Source organism: Callorhinus ursinus, unplaced genomic scaffold (genome assembly GCF_003265705.2).
Source record: "Callorhinus ursinus isolate GAN/ISIS: 27379988/994484 unplaced genomic scaffold, GSC_fseal_2.0 scaffold32, whole genome shotgun sequence".
In the NCBI taxonomy this organism is placed as follows: domain Eukaryota; kingdom Metazoa; phylum Chordata; class Mammalia; order Carnivora; family Otariidae; genus Callorhinus; species Callorhinus ursinus.
Window position 1 is genome coordinate 12683262 of NW_027397094.1, and position 26308 is coordinate 12709569.

Sequence of the window (26308 nt, forward strand, 5' to 3'; positions counted from 1 at the left end):
ATCATTCAAGGTGTACTTCCTTGGGCTGGACGCTATGTTAATGAGGTTTCACCCATACTGTTGCAGCGAGCAGTAATTTTTGCTCACATTCACTGCCACTGAATGAATACAGCATAATTTATTTATCCATTCTATGTTTATAGGTATTTGGATGGTTCCTCTGAGTTTTTTGTTATCGTTGCTAAGGCTGGTCACCTATGCTAAAAAGCAGAGGTATCCAGAAATGAATTTATTCTTCAACACGGTCACCATGCGCACTTTACATCTGGTGTCATGTTAAGTCTTCACAATAACGGCAAATAAGATAGCAAATAAATGGACTTAAACAAAACCACAGTTTATTTTACTTGAGAGGCAGAGAAAGTAAAAGACGCCAAGTGGCTACAAATGTACTCTCCATTGTGGCCACCAGGGGGCACTACTAGGCCACCCTGTCCGGGTCCGGGTCAAACACCACTGCACTGACCGTCATCTGGAAGGTTCTTGTGCAGTTGTGTTTTTGTGGAACATCAGCTTCTACTCACTGTGATTCAGCCTGTGCATCGGAGTGGGCAGAAGGCCTCTTCACAGAACCAGTGTACAGAGAGTTTCAGAGAACAGAATGTTTGCACTCAGCAGCTTTATAAGGCATTATTTAGTGTCCCTCAAACTGCTACATAATAATTTGGGGTACCTCTTAAAAGCAAGAGCCCATGGTATTCTGATCCAGGTCTAGGATGGGGCCCAGGATTCTGCAATTTCACAAGCACCCCAGGGAAGAAAGGGTGTGCGTCCAGAGATGGAAATCAACTCGGTTCTAGATGGGCCCAGCATGCCACATGGCAGGTAACAACTTAGAGCTCTGTTTCCCCTTCTGACTTATCACCCTGCTAGAAATGTCACCATGAAATAGAAAAGGACCAAAATGTCAATCTCAGTTACTTATTAGACAGAATGGCTGGTATAAATATTAGTGACGGGCAAACTCATGTTTTAATTCCAATCCAGAAAAGCCTAACAACCCTACGCTAAATTAAGAATTTTAATTTCCCCGAAGACTCAGTCCTCGGATTCCTCTGATTTCAATCTGCTGTTTGTGCAGGAAGGACAGACCAACTTGGAGGCAAAGTTTTGAGTATCTACATACAGTCCGCTGAACTTCAATTCTGAACAGTGATGAAACTGTCAAAGTCAGTTCTGCCATCAAGCCTACGTACCTTTGCTGTTTTATAATAGAGTCAAACCCAATAGCTTCCACAGGTTTCTTTCCAATTATAACGATTTGCTCATTTACATCTTCCTCTGGTCCATCTTCTAACACATAGCGATTCTTCACTGCAGTGAGAAAGTCCACTCCAAAATTTACTTTGTTGGGACGAATAAAGGATCCTCCTGTTGGGTGCCTGGAAAAAAAGAGAAATAGAACAGATAAAATATCATCAATGGGGACATTTAAATAAGATGACACATTCAAGGGGCGCCTGGGTGGCTGAGTCGGTTAAGCATCTGATTTGATTTCGGCTCACATCGTGGTCTCAGGGGTGTGAGATGGAGCCCCGCGTCAGGGAGTCGGCGTGAGAATTCTCTCTCTCTCTCCCCCCCTCTTCCTCTGCCCCTCCGCCAGCTCGAACACACACTCTCTCTCTCCCTCTAAAATAAATAAATCTTAAAAAAATGTTTTTTAAATGACACATTCGAAAATCCTTTAGAAACTGTCAGTCTGCCACGAATGTAAAATATCTACATTTACAAATCTGTTTATAAATATAGTAGCAAAAAAAAGCAATTACAAATTTTTTAAAGGTTTTATTTTTATGTAATCTCCACACCCAATGTGGGGCTTGAACCTATAACCCTGAGCTCAAGAGTTGCACTCTACTGACTGAGCCAGCCAGGTGCCCCAGCAATCACACAATTTTAAAAAATAAAGAAAAAGAAATTATCATCCACCAGAATGGCTATGTTCTGAAGGTGTGCAAAATTTTCTCTATGCTGAAAAGTCAAAATCAGCATAAAAGGGAAAGTAATATACAAACGTATAATCGATATGACTGATCAAAAAGGGTTGTGAACTTATACAAGCGTAATAAGTCCCAACAGATAAACAGACAAGAAATATGGGACAATTCACATAATAGGAAACAGAAGTATTAAATCCACAGGGGAAAGTTTTACCTTGCTCATGATTAAGAAATGCAAATTCAAATAATGAAACTCTTTTCAACAAAACTGGCAAAAATAAAGAAAAATCCTTACACCTCAAAGATTGCAAGGCCGGGTTTGGTTTTGATTGTATAATCATACTCCTGAGACCTTGTCAGCAGGCAATAATTTAGAAATAAAAACAAAATTGCATTTACAAAGATTCTGTATAATAGCATTTATTTGTAACTGAGAAACTCTGGAAACCATAAAAAAGCCCAGCTGGATAGGAGCTATTAAGTAGACCAGACAGATGTAGTCATTAAAAATTCTAGCTGTAACACTTAATAAAATTACTCACAAAATAATGTTGAGATTTCTAAACACTGAACCAAATTGTACATGACACAGCTACAGAGGAATCACATCTACAAAGATTGAATGACACAAAGATGAAAACATTGTGGGGAACAGACTTAGGTACAAAATCTGAAAAGTAACAAACTTGAACTAAATACATTTTAAAAGATTAAATATGGCTCCGTTGGTTAAACTTCTGCCTTCAGCTCAGGTCATAATCCCAGGGTCCTGGGATCGAACCCCGGATTGGGCTCCCTGCTCAGCTGGGAGTCTGCTTCTCCCTCTCCTGCCCCTCCCCCGGCTTGTGCTCACTCACTCACTCTCTCTCTCTCCCCCTCTGTCAAATAAATAAATAAAATCTTAAAAAAATAAAAGGCTAAATATGGGGCTAAAAGAGAGAATGTGGGAAGAATTCTACAGAAATATAGGATATTTCACCACAATTTCTATTCGGGTTTTAGAGCAATTTTTAGTAGATTTAATATTAAGACTAATCATTACTGTATGTAATGACCACTTTGTCAGGCTTTTCAAGAGATTCAAAATGGGTCTCTGGACCCCTTAAATTTCAGGCTTCAGCATTACATCATGGCAATGAGACCTTATTTTCAGGATGATCTAAGTAACCACTATAAAGCAGTCATAAATGTTATTATCATTTGATCACTTAGGAGAATGATGAAATACATATATTGCCAAAAATTATAAACACTATTTCAGCTCATAACCTTTGACTCTTAAAGAAATCAAAGCTAGCTAGAAGTCACCATAAGTAAAAAGGATGAAAACTCAGATTGATAAATTTCATCCATATAAACACACACTTTTCTAAAGTGGGTCCACAGAGATGACCAGAGTGTAAAAGGGGCTTGTGATCCCCAAAAGTTAGAAGTGATGCCACGGGTAAGCAGAAATGGCCCAGAGGTCGTTGGAACCCCAGTGTGCAGTCCTGGAAGCCAGTGAAGAAAGTGGACAACCAGCTCCAGCGTTAGGGAAGGGTGCAAGGTGACAGCTGAGGCTGGCCACCGAACCTAGCGCCTGCAAGTTAACCGTGGTAGAAGCCGTGGGGCAGCGGCCCGGAGGGTGAGTTCCAGACACTGAGAGGACAGGGGGCCCTGGCTACTCTCGCCCCAAGGGGCTTTACTGCAAAGGGGAGAAGAGCATAGGGCAACAGCTGCAGGAACACAGGGTATCTATCAGAAGAGGCAATGTCTGATGATGGGTGGGCATATCAGATCTGTGTGCTGCTGAGAATAATCCAGTGGGGAGGAGAGAACTGATGATGCAGGAAATTAAATTCTATGTTGCATTAAAATCAAGTTCTGAGTCTGTACAGTATGTTTTGATATCAGAGGATCACAGACTACCCGAAGCTTCCAAGAAAATGTTACATTTTAACCCTAGGAAAGGTTCATGTTGTAAAAAACAATTCTGGGAGCGCCTGGGTGGCTCAGTTGGTAAAACTTCTGCCTTGGGCTCAGATCATGATCTCAGGGTCCTAGGACAGAGCCCTGTTAGAGCTCTGCACTCAGCGGGGAGCCTGCTTCTCCCTCTCCCTCTGCCCCTCCCCTTCTGCTCCTCCTCCCCCTCTCAGGCATGCTTGCTCTCAGATAAAGTATTTTTAAAAGATTTTATTTATTTACTTGTGTGTGTGTGTGTGTGTGTGTGTGTGAGAGAGAGAGAGAGAGAGCATGAGCAGGGAGAGGGGGGCAGAAGGAGAGGGAGAAGCAGACTCCCCGCTGAGCAAGGAGCCCGATGCAGGACTCAATCCCAGGGCCCTGGGATCATGACCTGAGCTGAAGGCAGATGCTTAACTGACTGAGCCACACAGGCGCCCCTAAATAAAATCTTAAAAAAAAAAAAAACAACAGTGCTGTTTTAAGAAGCACAGTTATGCTACTCAGCTAAAGAGATCAAATACGGCCAGCATCATTTTTTTAAGAGTTCAAAGGGATCTACTTCAGAGATCATCTAGGTTAGGACTTCATAAACATAACCTAACCTTCTAAACATAACATCTAAACATAACCAGAAAGTTCTCTGAAAATCTTACCAGATCCTAGGAATCTGCTTGTTTAGAACAGTGCTCCAGGGCATTCTGACATCGGTGGGCCTCATGTCCCACCTTAAGAAACTCTCATCTAATCCAGCCCTATTTCAGTTGGGGAAACTGGGGTCCACTGTTAGAGGTATCACAGCCATGACCAAAAACCTTGGATTTCTAACGACTAGTGTACTATCCGTTCCCACATTTCTGTCCGGGCTTACAGATACAAATCAATGCTTTATTTTGGTAAATTAAACACATTCCCTAAGTTAAATTTCAAATCAACATGTATCTTCCCTTTTTTTTTTTTAATTTTTATTTAAGCAATCTCTACACCCAATGTGGGGCTCAAACTTACGACCCCAAGATCAAGTCACCACACTCTTCCGACTGAGCCAGCCAGGCGCCCTGACAGATACGTTCCTAAGATGGGAGGCAGAAGCAGGATGGGGGTGGTACAGCTTTGGAGTCGGACAAGCCTGGGATCCCTCTGGGCTCCATTACATACTGGCTATACGACCTCGGGGAGGCGGTTTTATGTTCTCAGCCTGAGTCTCCTAATCTATCAAGCCCTATCAAATGAGGTTATTTATAAGGACTAAATAAGCCATAAACCATCACTGTATTGCCTAGCATAAGCTTTTCTATACACACACATCAATGCAGCAGTCCTTTCCAAACAGTATTGTATCTAATATACCATTAAACATAAGCCAACATCTTCTGAAATACTGGGATATTGCAGAAGCCACACTCTCTACACTCAAGCAGGGGTTGCCAAATGTGCTCAGTTGGGCTCCTATGGTGTCTAATATCAATGACATCATGACATAACAACTTCACCGTATGGACTATGTACGGTTTTGCTAGGAAAAACTACAGTTACTAACATATGCAAGATAAAGGTCTTACGCAACCTCAGGCAAAGTTGTTCTCCACTGCTACGTAAAAACTGCCCCAAAGCATAGTGGCTTAAAACAATGGTCTGCTATTTCTTGTAATTCTGTGGGTTAGCTTGGCTCAGCTGAGCTGCCCTTGTTTCTCATGGGGTCAGGTGACACGATCCAGGTGACTGCACTCAGCTGGGAGTCAGCTGAGGCTTTAACAATCCAAGATGGTTCCAGTGAGATGACTGGCACCTGAGCTAAATTGGCTTGCAATCGCGGGGGGCTGGTTGGGCCTGTCTTCTGCATGTGGCTGTACAGTTTTCCCAACACCATTTGTTAAGAGACTGTCTGTTTCCCATTGGATATTCTTTCCTGCTTTGTTGAAGATTAATTGACCATATAGTTGTGGGTTCATTTCTGGGTTCTGTATTCTGCTCCATTGATCTACATGTCTATTTTTGTGCCAATATCATACTGTTTTGATCACTACAGCTTTGTAATATAACTTGAAATCTGGAACTGTGATGCCTCAAGCTTTGCTTTTCTTTTGCAAGGTTGCTTTGGCTATTTGGGGTCTTTTGTGATTCCATACAAATTTTAGGATTGTTTCTTCTAGCTCTGTAAAACATGTGGTTGGTATTTTGATAGGGATTGCGTTAAATGTGTAGATTGCTTTGGGTAGTATAGACATTTTAACAATATATGTTCTTCCAATCCATGAGTATAGAATGTCTTTGCATTTCTTTAGGTCATCTTCAACTTTTTTTCATCACTGTTTTATACTTTTCAGAATATAGGTCGTTCACCTCTTTGGCTAGTTTTATTCCTAGATATCTTACTGTTTGGGGGGGCACTTGTAAATAGGATTGATTCCTTAATTTCTCTCTCTGCTGCTTCATTACTAGTGAATAGAATTGCAAAAGTCTTCTGTACATTGCTTTTGTATCCTGTGGCTTCACTGAATTCGTGTATCAGTTCTACCAATTTTTTTAGTGGACTCTCGGTTTTCTATATAGAATATCGTGTCACCTGCAAATAGTGGAAGTTTTACTTCTTCCTTGACAATTTGGATAGCTTTTATTTCTTTTTGTTCTCTGATTGCTGTGGGGAGATGAGTTAAATAGGTGATGGGGATTAAGAACTACGCTTGTGATGAGCACCAGGTGTTGCATGGAAGTGCTGAATCACTATATTGTACACCTGAAACTAATATTATACTGTATGTTAACTGACATTTAAGTAAAACCTTTAAAGAAAAAGAAGTCAACTTTTTAAATAAGCATTTACTCAATATAAAACATCTCATGGGTTGAACATAATTATATTCCATATATTTAAGAAACATGTCATTCAAAATAGAAGGAGTGATAAAAAGCTTCCAGGACAAACAGAAGCTAAAAGAATTTGTGATCACCAAACCAGCCTTACAAGAAATATTGAAAGGGATTCTCTAAGCAAAGAGAGAGCCCAAAAGTAACATAGACCAGAAAGGAACAGACAATATAAAATAACAGTCACTTTATAGGTAATAAAAAGGCACTAAATTCATATCTTCCAATAGTTACTCTGAGTGTACATGGGCTAAATGCCCCAGTCAAAAGACAGGGTATCAGACTGGATAAAAAAGAAAAGCAAGGCCCATCGATATACTGTCTGCAAGAGACTCATTTTAGACCCAAAGACACCTCCAGATTGAAAGTGAGGGGTGGAAAACCATTTATCATGCTAATGGACATCAAAAGAAAGCTGGCGTGGCAATCCTTATATCAGACAAATTAGATTTTAAACTAAAGACTATAATAAGAGATGAGGAAGGACATCATAATCATATCATAATTAAAGGGTCTATCCAACAAGAAGATCTAACAATTGTTAATATTTGTGCCCCTAACATGGGAGCATAAGCCAATTAATATCAAAGAAACACATGGACAACAATACAATAATAGTAGGGGACTTATCACCCCCCTCACTGCAATGGACAGATCATCGAAGCAGAAGATCAGCAAGGAAATAAGGGCTCTGAATGACACACTGGACCAGATGGACATCACAGATATATTCAGAACATTCCATCTTAAAAAAAAAAGGAAGACACATTCTTCTTGAGTGCACATGGAACATTCTCCAGAAGAGATCAAATCCTGGGTCACAAATCAGGTCTCAACCGGTACCAAAAGATTGGGATCATTCCTGGCGTATTTTCAGACCACAATGCTTTGAAACTGGAACTCAATCACAAGAGGAAATTTGAAAAGAATTCGAATACATGGAAGCTAAAGAGCATCCTACTAAAGAATGAATGGAGGGCACCTGGGTGGCTCAGTCGTTAAGCATCTGCCTTCGGCTCAGGTCATGATCCCAGGGTCCTGGGATTGCGCCCCACATTGGGCTCTCTGCTCCACAGGAAGCCAGCTTCTCCCTCTCCCACTCCCCCTGCTTGTGTTCCCTCTCTCACTGTCTCTCTCTCTCTGTCAAATAAATAAATAAAATCTTTAAAAATAATAGAAAGGAAGGAAGGAAGGAAGGAAGAAAGAAAAAGAAAAGAAAGAAAGAAAGGGTCAACCAGGAAATTAAAGAAGAATTAAAAAAATTCATGGAAACAAGTGAAAATGAAAACACAACTGTTCAAAACCTTTGGGATGCAGCAAAGGCAGTCCTAAGACTATAGGGCTATATACTACAAGCCTTTCAAGAAACAAGAAAGGTAGGGCAACCCTGTCAGAACCGCTGTTACTCTTGACAGCTTTTTCTGTATCTTCACTTAATAAATTCCTATCACTTACTCAAAAAAAAAAAAAAAGAAAAGAAAGAAAGAAGGAAGGTTTTAAATACACAACCTAACCTTACACCTAAACGAAATGGAGAAAGAACAGCAAACAAAGCCTAAACCCAGGGGGAGAAGAGAATTAATAAAGATTAGAGCAGAAGACAATGAGATAGAAACCAAAAGAACAGATCATTGAAACTAGGAACTGGTGCTTTGAAAGAATTAAGATTGATAAACTCCTGGCCAGACTTATCAAAAAGAGAAAGGACCCAAATAAATAAAATCATGAATGAAAGAGGAGAGATCACAACCAACACCAAAGAAATACAATTATAAGAATATATTATGAGCAATTATATGCCAATAAATTAGGCAATCTGGAAGAAATGGATGCATTCCTAGAGATGTATAAACTACCAAAACTGAACCAGGAAGAAATAGAAAACCTGAACAGACCCACAACCAGCAAGGAAATTAAAGCAGTAATCAAAAAAATCTCCCAACAAACAAGAGCCCAGAGCTAGCTGGCTTCCCAGGAAAATTCTACCAAACATTTAAAGAAGAATTAATACCTATTCTGAAGCTGCTTCAAAAATTAGAAATGGAAAGAAAACTTCCAAACTCATTCTGTGAGGCTAGTATTACCTTGATCCTAAAGGCAAAGACCCCACCAAAAAGGAGAATTACAGACCAATATCCCTGATGAACATGGATGCCAAAATTCTCACCAAAATACTAGCCAATAGGATCCAACAGTCCATTAAAAGGATTATTCACCACGACCAAGTGGGATTTATTCCTGGGCTGCAAGGGATTTATTCCTGGGCCGCAAATCAATCAATGTGATACACCACATTAATAAAAGGACAAGAACCATATGATCCTCTCAACAGATGCAGAAAAAAAGCATTTGAAAAAGTACAGCATCCTTTCTTGATTAAAACTCTTCACAGTGTAGGGATAGAGGGTACATACCTCAATATCGTAAAAGCCATCTACGAAAAACACACAGCAAATATCATTCTCAATGGGGGAAAAAATGAGAGCTTTTCCCCTACGGTCAGGAACACGACAGGGCTGTCCCCTATCACCACTGCTTTCAACAGAGTATTAGAAGTCCTAACCTCAGCAATCAGACAACAGAAAGAAATAAAAGGTATCCAAATAGACAAAGGAGAAAAACTCTCACTCTCTGCAGATGACATGATACTTTATGTGGAAAGCCCAAAAGACTCCACCCAAAATTGCTGGAACTCATATAGGAATTCAGCAACATGGCAAGATAGAAAATCAATGCACAGAAATCAGTTGCATTTCTATACACCAACGAGACAGAAGAAAGAAAAATTAAGGAGTCGATCCCATTTACAAATGCACCCAAAACCATAAAATACCTAGGAATAAATCTAACCAAGGAGGCAAAGGATCTGTACTCAGAAAACTATAGAATACTCATGAAAGAAATTGAGGAAGACACAAAGAAATGGAAAACATTCCACACTCATGGACTGGAAGAAAAATATTGCTCTATAAAAGCTGGGTATTAAGCTCCATACTTGGAGAATAGCTGCATACTTCCTGTTTCATCCATCTGCCCAATCTCCCCTTCAGCAACTTACCTTGACTAAAACTGTCAATGGTTAAAAAAAAGAATGCCTATGCTACCTAGAGCAATCTACACATTCAATGCAATCCTTATCAAAATACCATCACCTTTTTTCACAGAACTGGAACAAATAATCTTAAAATTTGCGTGGAACCAGAAAAGACTCTGAATAGCCAAAGGAATGTTGAAAAAAACAAAAACAAAAACCCAAAGCTGGTGGCATCACAATTCCGGACTTCAAGCTCTCTTACAAAGCTGTAGTCATCAAGACAGTATGGTACTGGCAAAAAAACAGAAAGATAGATCAATGGAACAGAATAGAGAGCCCAGAAATGGACCCTCAACTCTATGGTCAACTAATCTTCGATGAAGCAGGAAAGAATGTCCAATAAAAAAAGTCTCTTCAACAAATGGTGCTGGGAAAACTGGACAGCCACATGCAGAAGAATGAAACTGGACCATTTCCTTACACCATACACAAAAATAGACTCAAAATGGATGAAAGACCTAAATGTGAGACAGGAGTCCATCAAAATCCTAAAGAAGAACACAGGCAGCAACCTCTTTGACCTCAGCTGCAGAAATTTCTTGCTAGACACATCGCCAAAGGCAAGGGAAACGGGCAAAAATGAACTGTTGGGATTTCATCAAGATAAAAAGCTTTTGCACAGCAAAGGAAACAATTGGCAAAACCAAAAGACAACTGACAGAATGGGAGAAGATATTTGCAAATGACGTATCAGATAAAGGGCTAGTATCCAAAATCTTTAAAGAACTTATCAAACTCAACACCCAGAGAACAAATAATCCAATCAAGAAATGAGAAGACATGAACAGACATTTCTGCAAAGACATCCAAATCGCCAAAAGACACATGAAAAAGTGCTCGACGTCCCTCAGCATCAGGGAAATACAAATCAAAACCTCAATGACGTACCACTTCACACCAGTCAGAATGGCTAAAATTAACAAGACAGGAAACGACAGATGTTGGTGAGGATGTGGAGAAAGGGGAACCCTCCTACACTGCTGGTGCAAATGCAAGCTGGTGCAATCACTCTGGAAAACAGTATGGAGGTTCCTCAAAAAGTTGAAAATGTAGCTACCCTATGACCCAGCAACTGCCCTCCTGGGTATTTACCCCAAAGATACAAATGTAGGGATCCGGAGGGACACCTGCACCCCAATGTTTATAGCAGCAATGTCCACAATAGCCAAACGATGGAAAGAGCCCAGATGTCCATCAACAGATGAATGGATAAAGAAGATGTGGTATGTACACAGTGGACTACTACGCAGCCATCAAAAAAATGAAATCTTGCCATTTGCAACAACGTGGATGGAACTAGAGGGTATTATGCTAAGCGAAATAAGTCAATCAGAGAAAGGCAATTATCATATGATCTCACTGATATGTGGAATTTAAGAAACAGAACAGAGGATCATAGAGGGAGAGGGAAAAATAAAACAAGCAGAAAACAGAGAGGGAGACAAACCATAAGAAACTCTTAATCTTAGGAAATGAACTGAGTAAAAGGAAACGAACTGAGGATTGCTGCAGGGGAGGGGTAAAGGGATGGGGTAACTGGGTGCTGGACATTAAGGCAGGCACGTGATGTAATGCCCACAAGGTATTATATAAGACTGATGAATCACAGGCCTGCACCTCTGAAACCAATAATACATGTGTTAATTAACTGAATTTAAATTTAAAAATGTTTATATATATATCTCTAAGAAACATACCAAGTTAAAAAAAAAAAGGCAGTATATGAGCACCCCCAACATGGTATTTGCCATCTGGATTCATGTAGATCAAATCTACATAGTAGAGACGATCAAATCTTAACTGCTTCAAATCACAAATTAAGAAATCGGGGGGCGGGGGCGCCTGTGTGGCTCAGTTGTTAAGCATCTGCCTTCGGCTCAGGTCGTGATCCCCTGAGCCGAAGGCAGATGCTTAACCAACTGAGCCACCTAGGTGCCCAAAATTCCAGACAATTTAGAACAATAGTTTATATACCTATCTAAATGTATACAAACAACTAGGTTTCGCATGTGAGCAACTGTTCCTAGAAACTCACATTTATGAAATTGGTTTTAAGAACTAGTGAAATTTGGGGGGCACCTGAGTGGCTCCGCTGGTTGAGATTCTGACTTGATTTCGGCTCAGGTCATGATTTCAGGGTCCTGAGATTGAGCTCCACATCGGGCTTGGCACTCAGTGGGGAGTCTGCCCAAGATTCTCTCTCTCCCCCTGCCCCTCCCCTCGCCCACACACATGCTAATAAATAAATAAATCTTTAAAAAAAAAGAAAGAGAAAGAAGGATGCCTGGGTGGCTCAGTCATTAAGCGTCTGCCTTCAGCTCAGGTCATGATCCCGGGGTCCTGGGATCGAGCCCCGCATCGGGCTCCCTGCTCGGTGGGAAGTCTGCTTCTCCCTCTCCCACTCCCCCTGCTTGTGTTCCTTCTCTGTGTCTCTCTCTGTCAAATAAATAAATAAAATATTTAAAAAAAAAAAAAAGAGAAAGAGAGAGAGTCCCACATCAGGCTCCTTGCTCAGCAGAGAGCCTGCTTCTCCCTCTGCCTGCCAGTCCCCCTGCTTGTGCTCTCTGAAAAATAAAATCTTTAAAAAATAATAAAAAATAAAACATTAGAAGATTTTTAAAAAGAACTAGTAAAATTTGTAATTCTAGTGAAATGAAAGTATGACATTTGTGAAATAGTCCTGGTTTGCCTTAAAGGAATAAAATGGGGGGAGGGGATGTGGAAACAGAATAAGGAAGAACTGTTTTTCTTTTTAAATTTTTTTGGAAGATCTATTTTTCAAATATCATGTGATTTAAATGAAAAAATAATCCTAGAGGCAGCAATCAGACAAGAGAAAAAAAAATAAAAGCCATCCAAATTGGTAAGAAAAGTAAAACTGTCACTATTTGCAGATGACATGATACTATATATAGAAAACCCTAAAGACTCCACCAAAAAAACTATCAGAATAAATGAATTCAGTAAAGCTGCAGGATAAAAAATTAATATACAGAAATGTCTTAAGTTTCTATATACTAATAATGAAGTAGCAGAGAGAAATCAAGAAAACAATCCCACATAAAATTGCATCAAAAAGACTAAAATACCTAGGAATAAATTTAACCAAGGAGTGAAAGACCTATACTCTGAAAACTGTAAGACGCTGATGAAAGAAACTTAAGAGGACACAACAAATGCAAAGATACTCTATGCTCATGAATTGGAAGAATACATTAAAATGTCCATTTTATTACCCAAAGCAATTGACAGATTCAATGCAATCACTATCAAATTAGCAACAGCATTTTACACACAACTAGAACAAATAATCCTAAAACTTAAATGGAACCACAAAAGACCCAAAATAGTCAAAGCAATCTTGAGAAAGGAGAACAAAACTGGAGGTATCACAATCCCAAATTTTAAGCTATACCACAAAGCTGAACTAATCAAGACAGTAAGATATTGGCACAAAACAGACACATAAATCAGTGGAACAGAACAGAGAGCCGGGGGGGGGGTCGGGGGAAGAAACCCCAGTGATCAATCTATGACAAAGGACACAAGAATATACAATGGGGAAATAGCAGTCTTCTCAATAAAAGTTTAAGAAAACTGGACAGCTACATGCAAGAGTGAAACTGGGTCACTTTCTTAGACCATGTACAAAAATGAATTCAAAATGGATTGAAGACCTAAATGTAAAGCCTGAAACCATTAAACTCCTAAAAGAAACATAGGGAGTAACCTGTTTAACAGTATTTCTCTGGATATGACTCCTGAGGCAAGGGAAACAAAAGCAAAAATAAACTATTGGGACTACACCAAACTAAGGAGTTTTTGCACAGGAAGGAACCCATCAACAAAACAACACGGGCACCTGGCTGGCTCCAGTGGTGAAGCATGCAACTCTTGATCTCGGTGTTGAGAGTTCGAGCCCCATGTTGGGTGTAGAGATGAAGGGGAGGGGAGCGGAGGGGAGGGAAAGGGAAGAAAGGAAGGGAAGAAAGACAGGGAAGGGAAGACAGAAGGAAGGGAAGGCAGAAGGAAGTTAAGACAGACGGAAGTTAGGGAAGAAGGAAGGAAAGAAAGAGAAAGAAAGAAAAGGAAAGGCTACCTACTGAATGGGAGAAGATATTTGCAAATGACATATCCACTAAGGAGTTATTATCCAAAATGCATAAAAAACATACAACTCAACACCAAAAAGACCCAAATAATCCAACTAAAAATTGGGCAGAAGATTCGAATAGACATTTTCTAAAGCAGACCTACAAATGGCCAACAGACACATGAGAAGATACTGAGCATCACTATCAGGGGAATGCAAATCAAAACCACAATGAGAGGTGCGCCTGGGTGGCTCAGTCTGTAGAGCATGCAACTCTTAATCTTGGGGTTGTAAATTCGAGCCCCACGTTGGTTGAAGACATTGCTTAAAAATAAAATCTTAGGGGCACCTGGGTGGTGCAGTCAGTTGAGCATCCAACTCTTGGTTTCAGTTCAGGTCATGATCTTGCGGTTGTAAGTTCAAGTCCCATGTTGGGGGGAGAGATTACTTAAAAATAAAAATCTTTAAAAAAATTAAAACAAGGGACGCCTGGGTGGCTCAGTCGGGTAAGCGTCTGCCTTCAGCTAAGGTCATGATCTCAGGGTCCTGGGACTGAGCCCCACATCCGACTCCCTGCTCAGCAGGAACCCTGCTTCTCCCTCTCCTTCTGCCCATCCCCTGCTCATGTTCTCTTTCAATAAAATGAAATCTTTAAAAATACATACATACGTACATACATATATACAAAAATAATGAGATACCAGTCAGGATAGCTACTATCGAGAAGACAACAGATAAGTGTTAGCAAGGATGTGGTTCCGGAAAAGGGAACCCTTGTGCACTGTTTGTTGGTAGGTATGTAAATTGGTGCAGCCACTATGGGAAACAGTATGAAGGGTCCACAAAAAATTAAAAATAGAAATATCATACAATCTAGCCATTCCACTACTGGGTATTTAAACAAAGAAAACAAAAACACTAATTCAAAAACATATGCATCCCTATGTTTATTGCAGCATTTACAATAACCAAGATACAGATGTAACCTAAGTGTCCATCCACAGATGAATGGATCAAGATGTGGTATAGACATACAAATATACAATGGAATATTTACTCAGCCATAAAAAAGAATGAAATCTTGCCATTCACAACAGGAATACATATGTTCATGACAACAATATCCTAGAGAGTATTATGCGAGATGAAATATGTCAGACAAAGACAAATACCGTATGATTTCACTTATATGCAGAATCTAAAAAACAAATGAATAAACAAAAACAGGATCAGACTCCTAAATTTAGAGAACTGGCGGTTACCAGAGTGGGGAGGCACCATGCGGATAAACGTAACAGGTGAAGGGGATTAAGAGGTACAGACATCCCGTTAAAAATAGGTCACATGGAGTGGGGTGGCGCCTGGGTGGCTCAGTCAGTTAGGCGGCTGACTCTTGATTTCGGCTCAGGTCATGATCTCAGGCTCCTGGGATCGAGCCCCATGTCAGGCTCCGCACTCAGCAGGGAGTCTGCTTAAAGATTCTCTCCCCCTCTGCCCACCCCCGCCCTAAAATAAATAAATAAATCTTTAAAAAAGAGGTCATGGGGATGAAAACTACAGTGCAAGGCAAAGAGTCAACACTACTGTAGTAACGTTGTATGTTAACAGATGGGATTACACTTAGTGCGGTGAGCATCGTACAATGCAGAGAATTGGCAAACCACAATATTGTACACCTGAAACTAATATAATATTAGTCAACTATACGGCAACAAAAAATAAATGAAAAAGTTTGAGCACATAAGTTTAAAAACTAGCACAGTTCTAATAAATGAGAAAACACAATGCAAAACAAATGCCATGGTTTTCACTTTTTGTTCTGAATTTACACTTTTTAAACAGTGGTAATGAACATTCAAGAAGAGATCTTTATTACTGTTTAGTTTGACTGCAGGCAGATCAAAGGAGTTAGAATGGTATGTATTAGGTAGCTGCAAAGTAGATGCTGTGCCCTTTACAGATCAAAGGATAACATCAAAGATCAGTCTCCTCTGGAACATTCCTGGAGGGTTTCTCAGAAAACAAAACACCAGCAAATACTGAAAAATACCAAGTGAGTGAGCACCCACCAATAACAATAAATCTCCAAAAATAAACTAATAATTCACATAGACTCCACTGAGATTCTAGATGCATACTGAGATGGTATATCCAAACACTGAAATTCTGAGCCCTGTCCAAAGAGAAAAAAATTGGGGGAGGGGAGGCAGTGGAAGGAGGAGAGTCTACACATTTTTGTCTTGTAAGCATTCAGCTTGTTCCGGGTCCATACTCCTTCTGCCCAATAATTACAGATGCTCTAAATGAAATCAACATCCTGACTATGGCCCTTTTGGGAATGGAAGACTGTCATGAAGCCCTGTCGAGATTCAGTCCACGCTGTTATCTCTCCAACAGGTTCGCCAGCTAAAATTCAGGATGCCCAGTTAAATCTGAATTCAACGGCCAATCATTTTTTAGTATAAGTATGTCCCATATGTGTCTCATACTAAAAAATGATTGGCCGTTGATCTAAAAATCCAAATTTCACTATGCATTCGGTATTTTTAGTTCTTGAATCTGGCAATATTACTGAAAGGCAAGGGTCCTCCACAGATCCAAAACTCCCCATAGTAAGCATTTTTCTTGTTAGGGCTTTAGATGCTACATCCTGGGAAGAGCTGGGTCTCTCGGGAGATTGCAATAAATCTTGTTGATCTTCATACCCTATTTTGCCGCAGACAAAATTAGACATGTTTAGAGCCTTAGGCAGACTTGCATAACTTCCATTTCACTCGATGTACAGTGCTTTACGTGAGAACTGACCTGGTAAACTAATTTTCCCAACGGAAAAACAGCCCAGTTTTTTTGTAGACTGACCCCGAGTGACACAATTTTTATTTTGACCTGATTTATGGAGTCTTCCAAGAATGAAATGCCTCTCTTCATCTTTTGCAGAAATGTGCCCGCCCTGCCTGCAAACTATCTGTACATAAAAAAAAAATTCTTTTAACACTTTACACCATACCAGGGGAATAATTTATACTAATCCATAAATGCTAATTTAAGAACCTCAAAATACTTTACACCAATCTTATGACACACACGGGATGAGCAAATCAAGATTCAATTTTTTTAAGTTATCCAGTATTGTGCACAAAGTCTAGAACAGTGTGTTTCCTCTGATGTCAAGTATGCCATTCACTGGTGCCAAAGAAAAGTCCCTTTTTTTTTTTTTTAAGATTTTTATTTATTTATTTGACAGAGAGAGACACAGTGAGAAAGGGAACACAAGCAGGGGGAGTGGGAGAGGGAGAAGCAAGCTTCCCGTGGAGCAGGGAGCCCAGTGCGGGGCTCTATCCCAGGACCCCGGGATCATGACCTGAAACGAAGGCAGACGCTTAATGACTGAGCCACCCAGGCGCCCCTCTTTTTTTTTAAGTTAGTTATTTTAAGTAGGCTCCACACTCAGCATGGAGCCCAACACAGGGCTTTAATTCACAACCCTGAGATCAAGACCTGAGCAGAGATCAACAGTTGGACACTTAATCGACTGGGCCACCCAGACACCCCTTTAAAGACTTTAAAGTACTCTCTACACTCCATGTGGGGCTCAAACTTACAACCCCAAGATCAAGAGTCACATACTCTACTGACTGAGCCAGCCAGGTATCCCAAAAAGTCACATTTTAAGATTTCTTTAAAAAAAAAAGGGGGGGGTCGCCTGGGTGGCTCAGTCAGTTAAGCCTCTGCCTTCAGCTCAGGTCATGATCTCAGGGGCTTGGGATCGAGAACCACACTGGGCTTTCTCCCTCTCCCTCTGCCACGTCCCCCCCACCCTGCCCTGCTTGTGTGTGCGTGTTCTCGCTCTCTCAAATAAATAAAATAAAATCTTAAGAAAAAAAAAAGAGGGGCGTCTGGGTGGCTCAGTCAGTTAAGCGTCTGCTTTCCACTCAGGTCATGACCTGGGATCAAGCCCTACATCTCTGCTTTTCCTTCTCCCTCTGTGCTCTAATAAATAAAATCTTAAAAAAAAAAGTTTCTTGTTCACCAGAAAAATAAGATAACTGCTTAGAAAGAGAACATTTTAAATAAAACCTGAGCAGTGGAATAGTGGCCCACACAGTTCTGTTTAGAGTATACTCTCTAGTTTAGGTTGAAAGAAAAAAAACTGGAAATCACTCTGCTATCTGGGGCAAGATGGAAAGAACTTCAAGGTTAATCACCTTAACTAAACCTCTCTACTCCCCCCAAAAACAACAACAGATGGAGAACAGAAGCACCTGGGAGCATGCTGATGAGTGGTTCATAGCCATAAATTCTGAGATAAACCCGTAAATTGTGTCAAAATATTAATTATGGGTAATAGCTCAGGAGATTGCCATACTTACCTCAGGTCATATAAGAGATCAGATTACAACTAAAGAGTGACATGAAATGACCACCACCCAAGTAGCTGGTGTGACACTGTCAGAAGAGGATTAGGGAGTGGACCAGATCACCTCCTAAGGCCACCTCCAAACATGGGTTTTGACAGGGAAGAAGTGTGTATGATATATTAGGAAGAGATCTCAATGAACTTAGTAACAAATACATGTAATTTGTAATCTGTTTTGTCTAATGCAGAGATTCCAAGATACTGATATAATCTCTATTAGTCATGTTCTCATTATACCAACATAAGCATTAACAACTGTAAAGCTGAATCCTTTAGTCTAGACCAGTGGTTCTCCACCACATCAGACCCAATGCTCCCTTCTTTACTGCTTCATAAATGTACTGAAATGGAATTCATACTTAACATTACCTACTCATATAGGACTTACAATCAACAAAAGGCTCATTTCAGTGAAATGAAAGAAGAGCAGTTTGTAACAGGAAAACACGTATTTCAGTCTGTAAATACTCAGGCATGACCACACTAGAAGATGTGATGAAATAAGGAAATGCTATTCCAAGGGCAAGAATCCAAACACTGAGTCCCTGTCCCTGAACCGAGGCCTCCCCTCAGCACTTCAGGGCAAATCCTGAAGATCTGTCAGGACCAAGACAACTCTTGATTTTTACACTAAGAACAACAAGACTGAAAACATCACTCCATCTAGAGCCCATTAAGGTCCATGCAATCATCAATGATGTGGGCGAACTTTTAAAGAGGGAACTGTGCTGGGCAGCCTCTTCAGGAAAAGTTCCTTCACTGGAAGGTTTATGAGGTCATGGTTCAGGGAAGTGAGGGATCAAGAGCCAGAATAAGAAATTTCTATTTCCACATCTCCCTAAACCTGTCTTCTATGGACTCTCGCCACACTCTGAGCTGGTCTCATTCCATGTCTGCCATCTATCTGCTTCTACAAACATGTTGATTCTTCTTCTATCCTGATTCTCTAAAATTACAGAATGGTAGGCTGGGGAATGTATTTTGCTATTACCTAATTTTGATCCCCATTTTAGAGGTTAGTAAATTTAGTCTCGTGCGGGGTCGTGAGGATTGTTAAGAGCAGAGTTAGAGGCCTCTTGACTTCCAGGCCAGGACTGCGTTCACTGTGCCACACTTAAGGAAAAATAAGCTTGATGTTGAAAGATCTTTTTGAGGGGCACCTGGGTGGCTCAGTCAGTTAAGCCTCTGCCTTGGGCTCAGGTCGTAATTCCAGGGTCTTGGGATTGAGTCCTGCATCGGGCTCCCTGCTCAGTGGGGAGTCTGCTTCTCCTTCTCCCTCTGCCCTCCCCCTGGCTTGTGCTCTCTTGCTCTCTCTCTCTCTCTCTCTCTCTCAAATAAATAAACCAAATCTTTCTGAGAAACTGAAATCTACTAAGGAAAACAAACAACAAAAATTTAAAAGATTCTGTCTGAAAGCATCCCACCATCTTTTTCCAAAGCTCCATGAAGTTTCTCTGAAATCAAGCAGTTAAAAATATTAGTAGACATGCAATATAAAGTGTAACTCTTTCCATGATAAGAGCTTTTTTTAATGGTGGCCTAGCATTCCACTATTTGGATGTTCTGTATTTTGTTTAATCAACTGCTTCTTATTGGATATCTAAGCTATTTCTTTTTATTATTCACTTAGTGGATTGTAAATTGTTAATGAATCAATGAGAAATGTTTATATTTATCCAATTAAAAAAAAGCGGTCAAAAAAAAAAAAACACAAAGAAGGAAAAAGCAAGCAACATTACTTGTGAAGAGCCAGAGTTTTATAAACTAAGGAAAAACACTGCAAATTGTTTTTTTTTAGAATACATCGAATTCTACATTATAACTATGCCCAATGCCAAACATTTCTTCTTCTCCATCCCCCTTTATTCAACTATTGAATATTACCCCAAATAACCATGCAAATTCATAATGAAAAATTACCTGCATTTAAAATACACAGTGCCCTCGTGGCTTCCATCATGCTTTCCTCTCTCAGGATTGTCCCATTCTACTCCTAACCAGAGTCCTAGCAGAATAAGAAAAACCAAATGAGGAATAAGTGAGGACAGAGATAATTAATGCTCCTTTTTGCTGCAAGCAAATACAGTTGGCAATGGAAACCCTGTCACACAGACACCGTGGGGGGGGGCAAAAAATAGCTTTTGAAAAAGAGCAAGTTAACCCTGGACTCGGGACTGCAATCAGCAAATATGATAGCATGTTTGGTTCAAAAGCCAACAAAAACTACAACTGCAGGAAACAATAGCTAAAATTTACTGAGCACTTACTGAATGCCAGAAAGTTTCTTTGCAATATCTCATATTAGCCTCACAACAGACATTTCATCTACGTAAAGCAGATAGTGTTACCTTCTTTTTTACCAATTCCTGGACTAAAATGCAAATTTTTGAAGTCCTAGTCTACTAACCCCTTTTCATAAAATAAAAATCCATATATAAACAGTATCTTTTATTAACCATAGGTAAAATAACTTGCTCAAAGTCACACAACTTCAAACCCAGGTCATTCTCATCCAGAAGGCAAGGCTTACCCACCACACTTTGCTGTCTATGACTCATACCTTATATTTCTATACCACCTCAGTTTCCAGAGCATTTTCTTTACCTTTCCTCCTCCCACTCTATATTCAGCACCGTGCTAGGTGCAAAAGAAAGCCAGAGAGGTTCACTTCTGCATCAACCCTCCTGGTGAAAACTAGAAAAGCTAGATAAACTATTTTTGAAAATCACTTCACATCAATTATGATGGCAAAAGTCAAAAAACAAAAGAAAACAAAATAACAAGTGCTGGTGAGGATGTGAAAAAATTAGAACCCTTGTGCACTACTGATGAGAACATAAAATGCTGCAGCCACTATGGAAAACAGTAGGATAATTCCTCAAAAACCTAAACACAGAATTTCCAAATGATCTAGCTAGTCCACTTCTGGGCATATACCTAAAAGAACTGAAGGCAGGGACTGAGACACCTGCATATTTATGTTTATAGCAGCATTATACACAACAGCCAAAAGGTGGAAGCAACCCAAGTGTCCATTAATGATGCATGGACAAACAAAATGTGGTGTATCCAGCCTTTAAAAGGAATGAAATTGAGACATGCTACAGCATGGTTGAACTCTGAAGATATTATGCTAAAATGACATAAGCCAAACACAAAAAAAGACAAGATAGGATTCCACATATATGAGACACTCTCTAGAGCAAATTCATAGAGACAGAAAGTAAAATGGGGGTCATCAGGGGCTGAGGGGAGAAGAGAATGGGGAGTTATTATTTAACGGGTACAGAGTTTCAGTTTCATATGGAGAGCTCCAGATACACGGTGGTGAAGGCTGCACAACAATGTTAATCTGCTTAATACTACTGAACTCTACACTGAAAAATGGTTAAAATGGTCAATTAAGTTATGTATATTTACTACAATTTTAAAAATATGTGTACATCCCAGAGAGCTACTAAGGCAGTGAGGAATTACAAGGCCAACATGTGGGAGAAGAGGGAAACCGAAAGAGTTGAATAAGCATTTAGAGCAATCTTTTCTCCTGAGGCACCTGATAATTCCAATATAAGAAGCTAAAAAGCTGAACAGAGCTTTGGACAGATGTCAGGGGCTAAGAAATCAATACTGAAGGGCGCCTGGGTGGCTCAGTCGTTAAGCGTCTGCCTTCGGCTCAGATCATGGTTCCAGGGTCCTGGGATCAAGCTCCGCATCGGGCTCCCTGCTCCGCGGGAAGCCTGCTTCTCCCTCTCCCACTCCCCCTGCTTGTTCTCCTGCTCTCGCTATCTCTCTGTGTCAAATAAATAAATAAAATCTTAAAAAAAAAAAAAAAAAAGAAATCAATACTGAAAATCACAGCCCCCCAAGGAAGGTGAAAGCTGCTGAGAAACTCTAGGATTTGTACTGGGCTCAAAATGTCTTCACTCTAAGAGTAAGGAGGAACCACTGCTAAATAAACTAACCATTGTAGGGATTAAAGGCCAACTTCAAGTAATCTCATTCTCAGATAAATTTAAAGTGATCTAGGATTGCTACTGACCTTAGCTATCCGCCAGAGTAAATTTCAGTCCTCTCTGGAGGAAGAGAACACTATTAAAAAGCTCAAATTATAATTTTTTGTCATCATATCTGGCACTCTAACAAATATATCCAAGCATAGATAAAGACAAAGACTCCATGACTGAGAACCAAGGAAAACAACAGCCAACATAAACGGATTCATCAGACATCTGCACAATGGAGTTTTAACTTTAATATTTTCAGGAAAATAAAAGATGAGCTTGAAATTTCAGCAGAAAATATTAAAATTGTATTTTTTCAAATCCTAAATAAAAACTGGAACTGAAAAACACAATTCAAAGGGATACATCCAAAGGGATACATGTATCCTTATTGTTTATAGCAGCATTATTTACAATAGCCAAGATATGGAAGCAGCCGAAGTGTCCACACATGAATGGATAAAGAAGATGTGGTGTATATATACAATGGAACATTACTCAGCCATAAAAAGGAATGAAATCTTGCCATTTGCAATGGCATGGATGAAGCCAGAGAATATAATGCTAAGCAAAGTAAGTCAGAGAAAGACAAATACCACATTTCACTCATATGTGGAATTTAAGAAACAAAATAAGCAAAGGGGGGAAAAAGGAGACACAAATCAAGAAACAGACTCTTAATTATAGACAACAAGCTGATGGTTACGAGAGGAGAGGTGGGTGGGGGGGTGGGTGAAATAGGTGATGGGGATTAAGGAGTGCACTTGTCATGATGAGCACTGGGTGATGTACGGAAGTGCTGAATCACTATACTGTACACCGGAGACTAATACAACACTGTATGTTAACTAACAGAAATTAAAATAAAAACCTAAAAAAGAAAAAAAAAAAAAGACAACCCAACTGAAAAATGGACAAAGGACTTGGACAGATATTTCTCCAAAGATATACAAATGGCCAATAAACACACAAAAAGAGGATCCTTAATAATTACAGAAATCTAAACTGAAACCGCAATGAGATACCACTTCACATGTAATAGCATGGCTATAACCAAAACAATGGAAAGTAACAAGTGCTAGTAAGGATATGGAAAAACTGGAACCCTCATACACTGCTGGTGGAAACATAAAATGGTGTTGCCACTTTGGAAAACATTTTGGTGGTTCCTGAAAAAGCTAAATGTAGAATTACCATACAACTCATCAATTCTACTTACAGGCATATAACCACAGGCATTAAAGAAGACTCAGACATTTGTATGCCAATGTTCATTGCAGCATTACCCACAATAGCCAATAGGTAGAAATAACCCAAATACCCATCAACAGATGGACAGATAAAAAACGTGATATACATACAATGGAATATTCAGCCACAAAAAGGAATGAAGTTCTCACCCATGCTACATGGGTGAACCTTGAAGACATTTTGTTTAAAATATGCCATCCTGAAAAGACAAATGCTATATGGTTCTATTTATATGCGATACCTAGACTAGTCACTATTTACCTATACACTTAAAAATGGTTAAGATGGAAAAAACAAAAGGTTAAAATGGTAAATTTTATGTTACGTATATTTTACAATTAAATATGTTAACATTTTAAAAATAGTTAGGGGGGGAAGAAGAGATGAATAGGTGGGGCACAGAGAATTTCTAAGGCAGTGAACCTACTCTGTATGATACATGTCATTATAAATTTTCCCAAACCGACAGAATATACAACACCGAGAGTGAACTTAGATAGACTTTGAGTGACAATGATGTATCGATACAGGTTTGTGAACTGCAACAAATATACACTCTGGTGGGGAACCCTGGTAAAGGGGGAAGCTATGCATGTGTGGGGGCAGGAGGAAATCTACCTGCTCTTCAATTTTGCTATGAACTTAAAACTACTCTAAAAAATAAAGCCTATTCAGGGCGCCTGGGTGGCTCAGATGGTTAAGCGTCTGCCTTCCACTCAGGTCATGATCCCAGGCTCCTGGGATCGAGTCCCACATCGGGCTCCCTGCTCAGTGGGGAAGCCTGCTTCTCCCTCTGCTTCTCTCTCTCTCTCTCATGAATAAATAAATAAAATCTTTAAAAAAATAAATAAAGCCTATTCAAAAAAGGTTAAAATGGTAAATTTTGTCATATTTTACAATTTAAAAGATTTTAATAAAAAATGGTCAAAATGGCAAATTTTATGTTTTATATACACGTAACCACAATTTCAAAAATTTAAAAAACAATTTCAGCAAAGAAAAATTATAGGGGTGATCTTCAAGGATAAAGAAAATTATCCCAGGTGAAAACCTGAGGATACAAAGGGGAAGAAAAGGCAAGAAAAGGGTAAATATATGGCTACATCTAAATTAATAAAACTGATATAAACTATTATCAGTTCTTGGTACTTTATACACACAGATTAAAATATCCAACATATGAGTTAGGAAGTGGGTAAGCAGAATTAGTATTCAGGTATTCTAAGGTCTTTGCATGAGTCCAGGAAGAAGTAAAATTACTAATTAGACTTTGTAGGTCAGAGATGCATGTTTTGACCTCCATGATAATTACTTAATAAAAGATGTATGATTAAGAGAGAGGAAAAATAAAGTTTAAAAAATAATCCAATAAAAGGGGGGGAAAGGAGGGGAAAAAAAGAAGAAAAAAGCAGAGGCAAGACAAATAGAAAACAAATAGTAAGATGGTAGCTATAAACCCAAATTATCAATAAATAAGTGAAAAAAGAAAGGACTAAATGTTCTGATTGAGTCAGCAGAAACCGTCACTGGGATTTGTATAGGGATCAAACAGAATTTCAGATTGCTTTGGGTGGTACTGACATTTTAATAATAGTAACTCAATCCATGAACACGGATGTCTTTCCATTTATTTGTGTTTCATTTCCTTCAGCAACGTTTTACAGGTTTCATTGTATAGGTCTTTCACTTCCTTGGTTAATTCCTAAATATTTTATTCTTTTTGATGTGATACATGTATACAATGGAGTATTACTCTGCCTTTACAAGGAAGGAAGTTTTGACATGCAGCAGCATGGATGAACTTTGAGGACATTATGCTCATTGAGATACACCAGTAGTAAAAGATAAATTCCATAGGGGCGCCTGGGTGGCTCAGTTGGTTAAGCGTCCCACACTTGATCTCGGCTCAGGTCATGATCTCGGCTCAGGTCATGATCTCAGGGTGGTGAGATCGAGCCCTGCATTGGTCTACACGCTCAGCGCAGAGTCTGCTTGAGATTCTTTTCCTCTCCTTCCGCCTCTGCTCCTCCTCCCTGCTCACATGCACATACTCTAAGTTAAAAAATAAAATCTTAAAAAAAAAAAAAAGACAAATACCATAGTCAAATTCCCAAGAGACAGAAAGTAGACTGGTGGTCGCTAGGGACCGGTGCGAGAGGAGCATGAGAAAGTACTGTTTAACGAGTATGAAATTTTCAGTTGGAGAAAATAAAAAAATGTTCTGGAGGTGGATGGTGGTGATGGCTACACAACATATGATTGTACCCAACGCCACGGAATTACACACTTAAACAATGTAAAAAATGTAATGTTTATATTCTGTGCATTTTACAATAAAAATATAAAAGATTGAAATCACAGAGTAGCTTCTCTGTACACAGTGGAATTCAGCTGAAAGTCAATAATGAAAGGTTTATTAGAAAATCCTATGTATAGAAACTAAGCCATATCATTCTAAATTACCTTGCATCAAAAAAGAAAGCACAGGGGCGCATGGGTGGCACAGCTGGTTGAGTATCCTATCTTGATTTCCACTCAGGTCATGATCTCAGGGTCCCAGGATCAAGCCCCACATCAGGCTCCTACACCCAGAAGGGAGTCTGCTAGAGATTCTCTCTCCCTTTCCCTCTGCCCCTCCACACCCCCACACGCATGTGGGCTCTCTCTCAAATAAATACATAAATCTTAAAAAAAAAAAAAAAAAAA

The 26308-nt window shown here is 39.6% G+C and overlaps 1 protein-coding gene across 3 annotated transcripts in view; it reads right to left on the minus strand.

Annotated features, from left to right (window-relative positions):
* TBCE (tubulin folding cofactor E) overlaps window positions 1-26308 on the minus strand; it is a 70319-nt gene that overhangs the window by 18343 nt on the left and 25668 nt on the right. For all 3 annotated transcript variants that reach the window (XR_003204181.2, XM_025850806.2, XM_025850808.2), the window contains exons 3-4: window positions 20271-20355; window positions 1197-1382 (exon numbers count right to left, since the gene is read on the minus strand). Coding sequence is in view for 2 of the 3 variants with exons in the window: in XM_025850806.2 (XP_025706591.1) it covers window positions 1197-1382; window positions 20271-20355 (271 nt within the window). In the remaining variant the exon portion in view is untranslated. The remainder of the gene's footprint in view (window positions 1-1196; window positions 1383-20270; window positions 20356-26308) is intronic.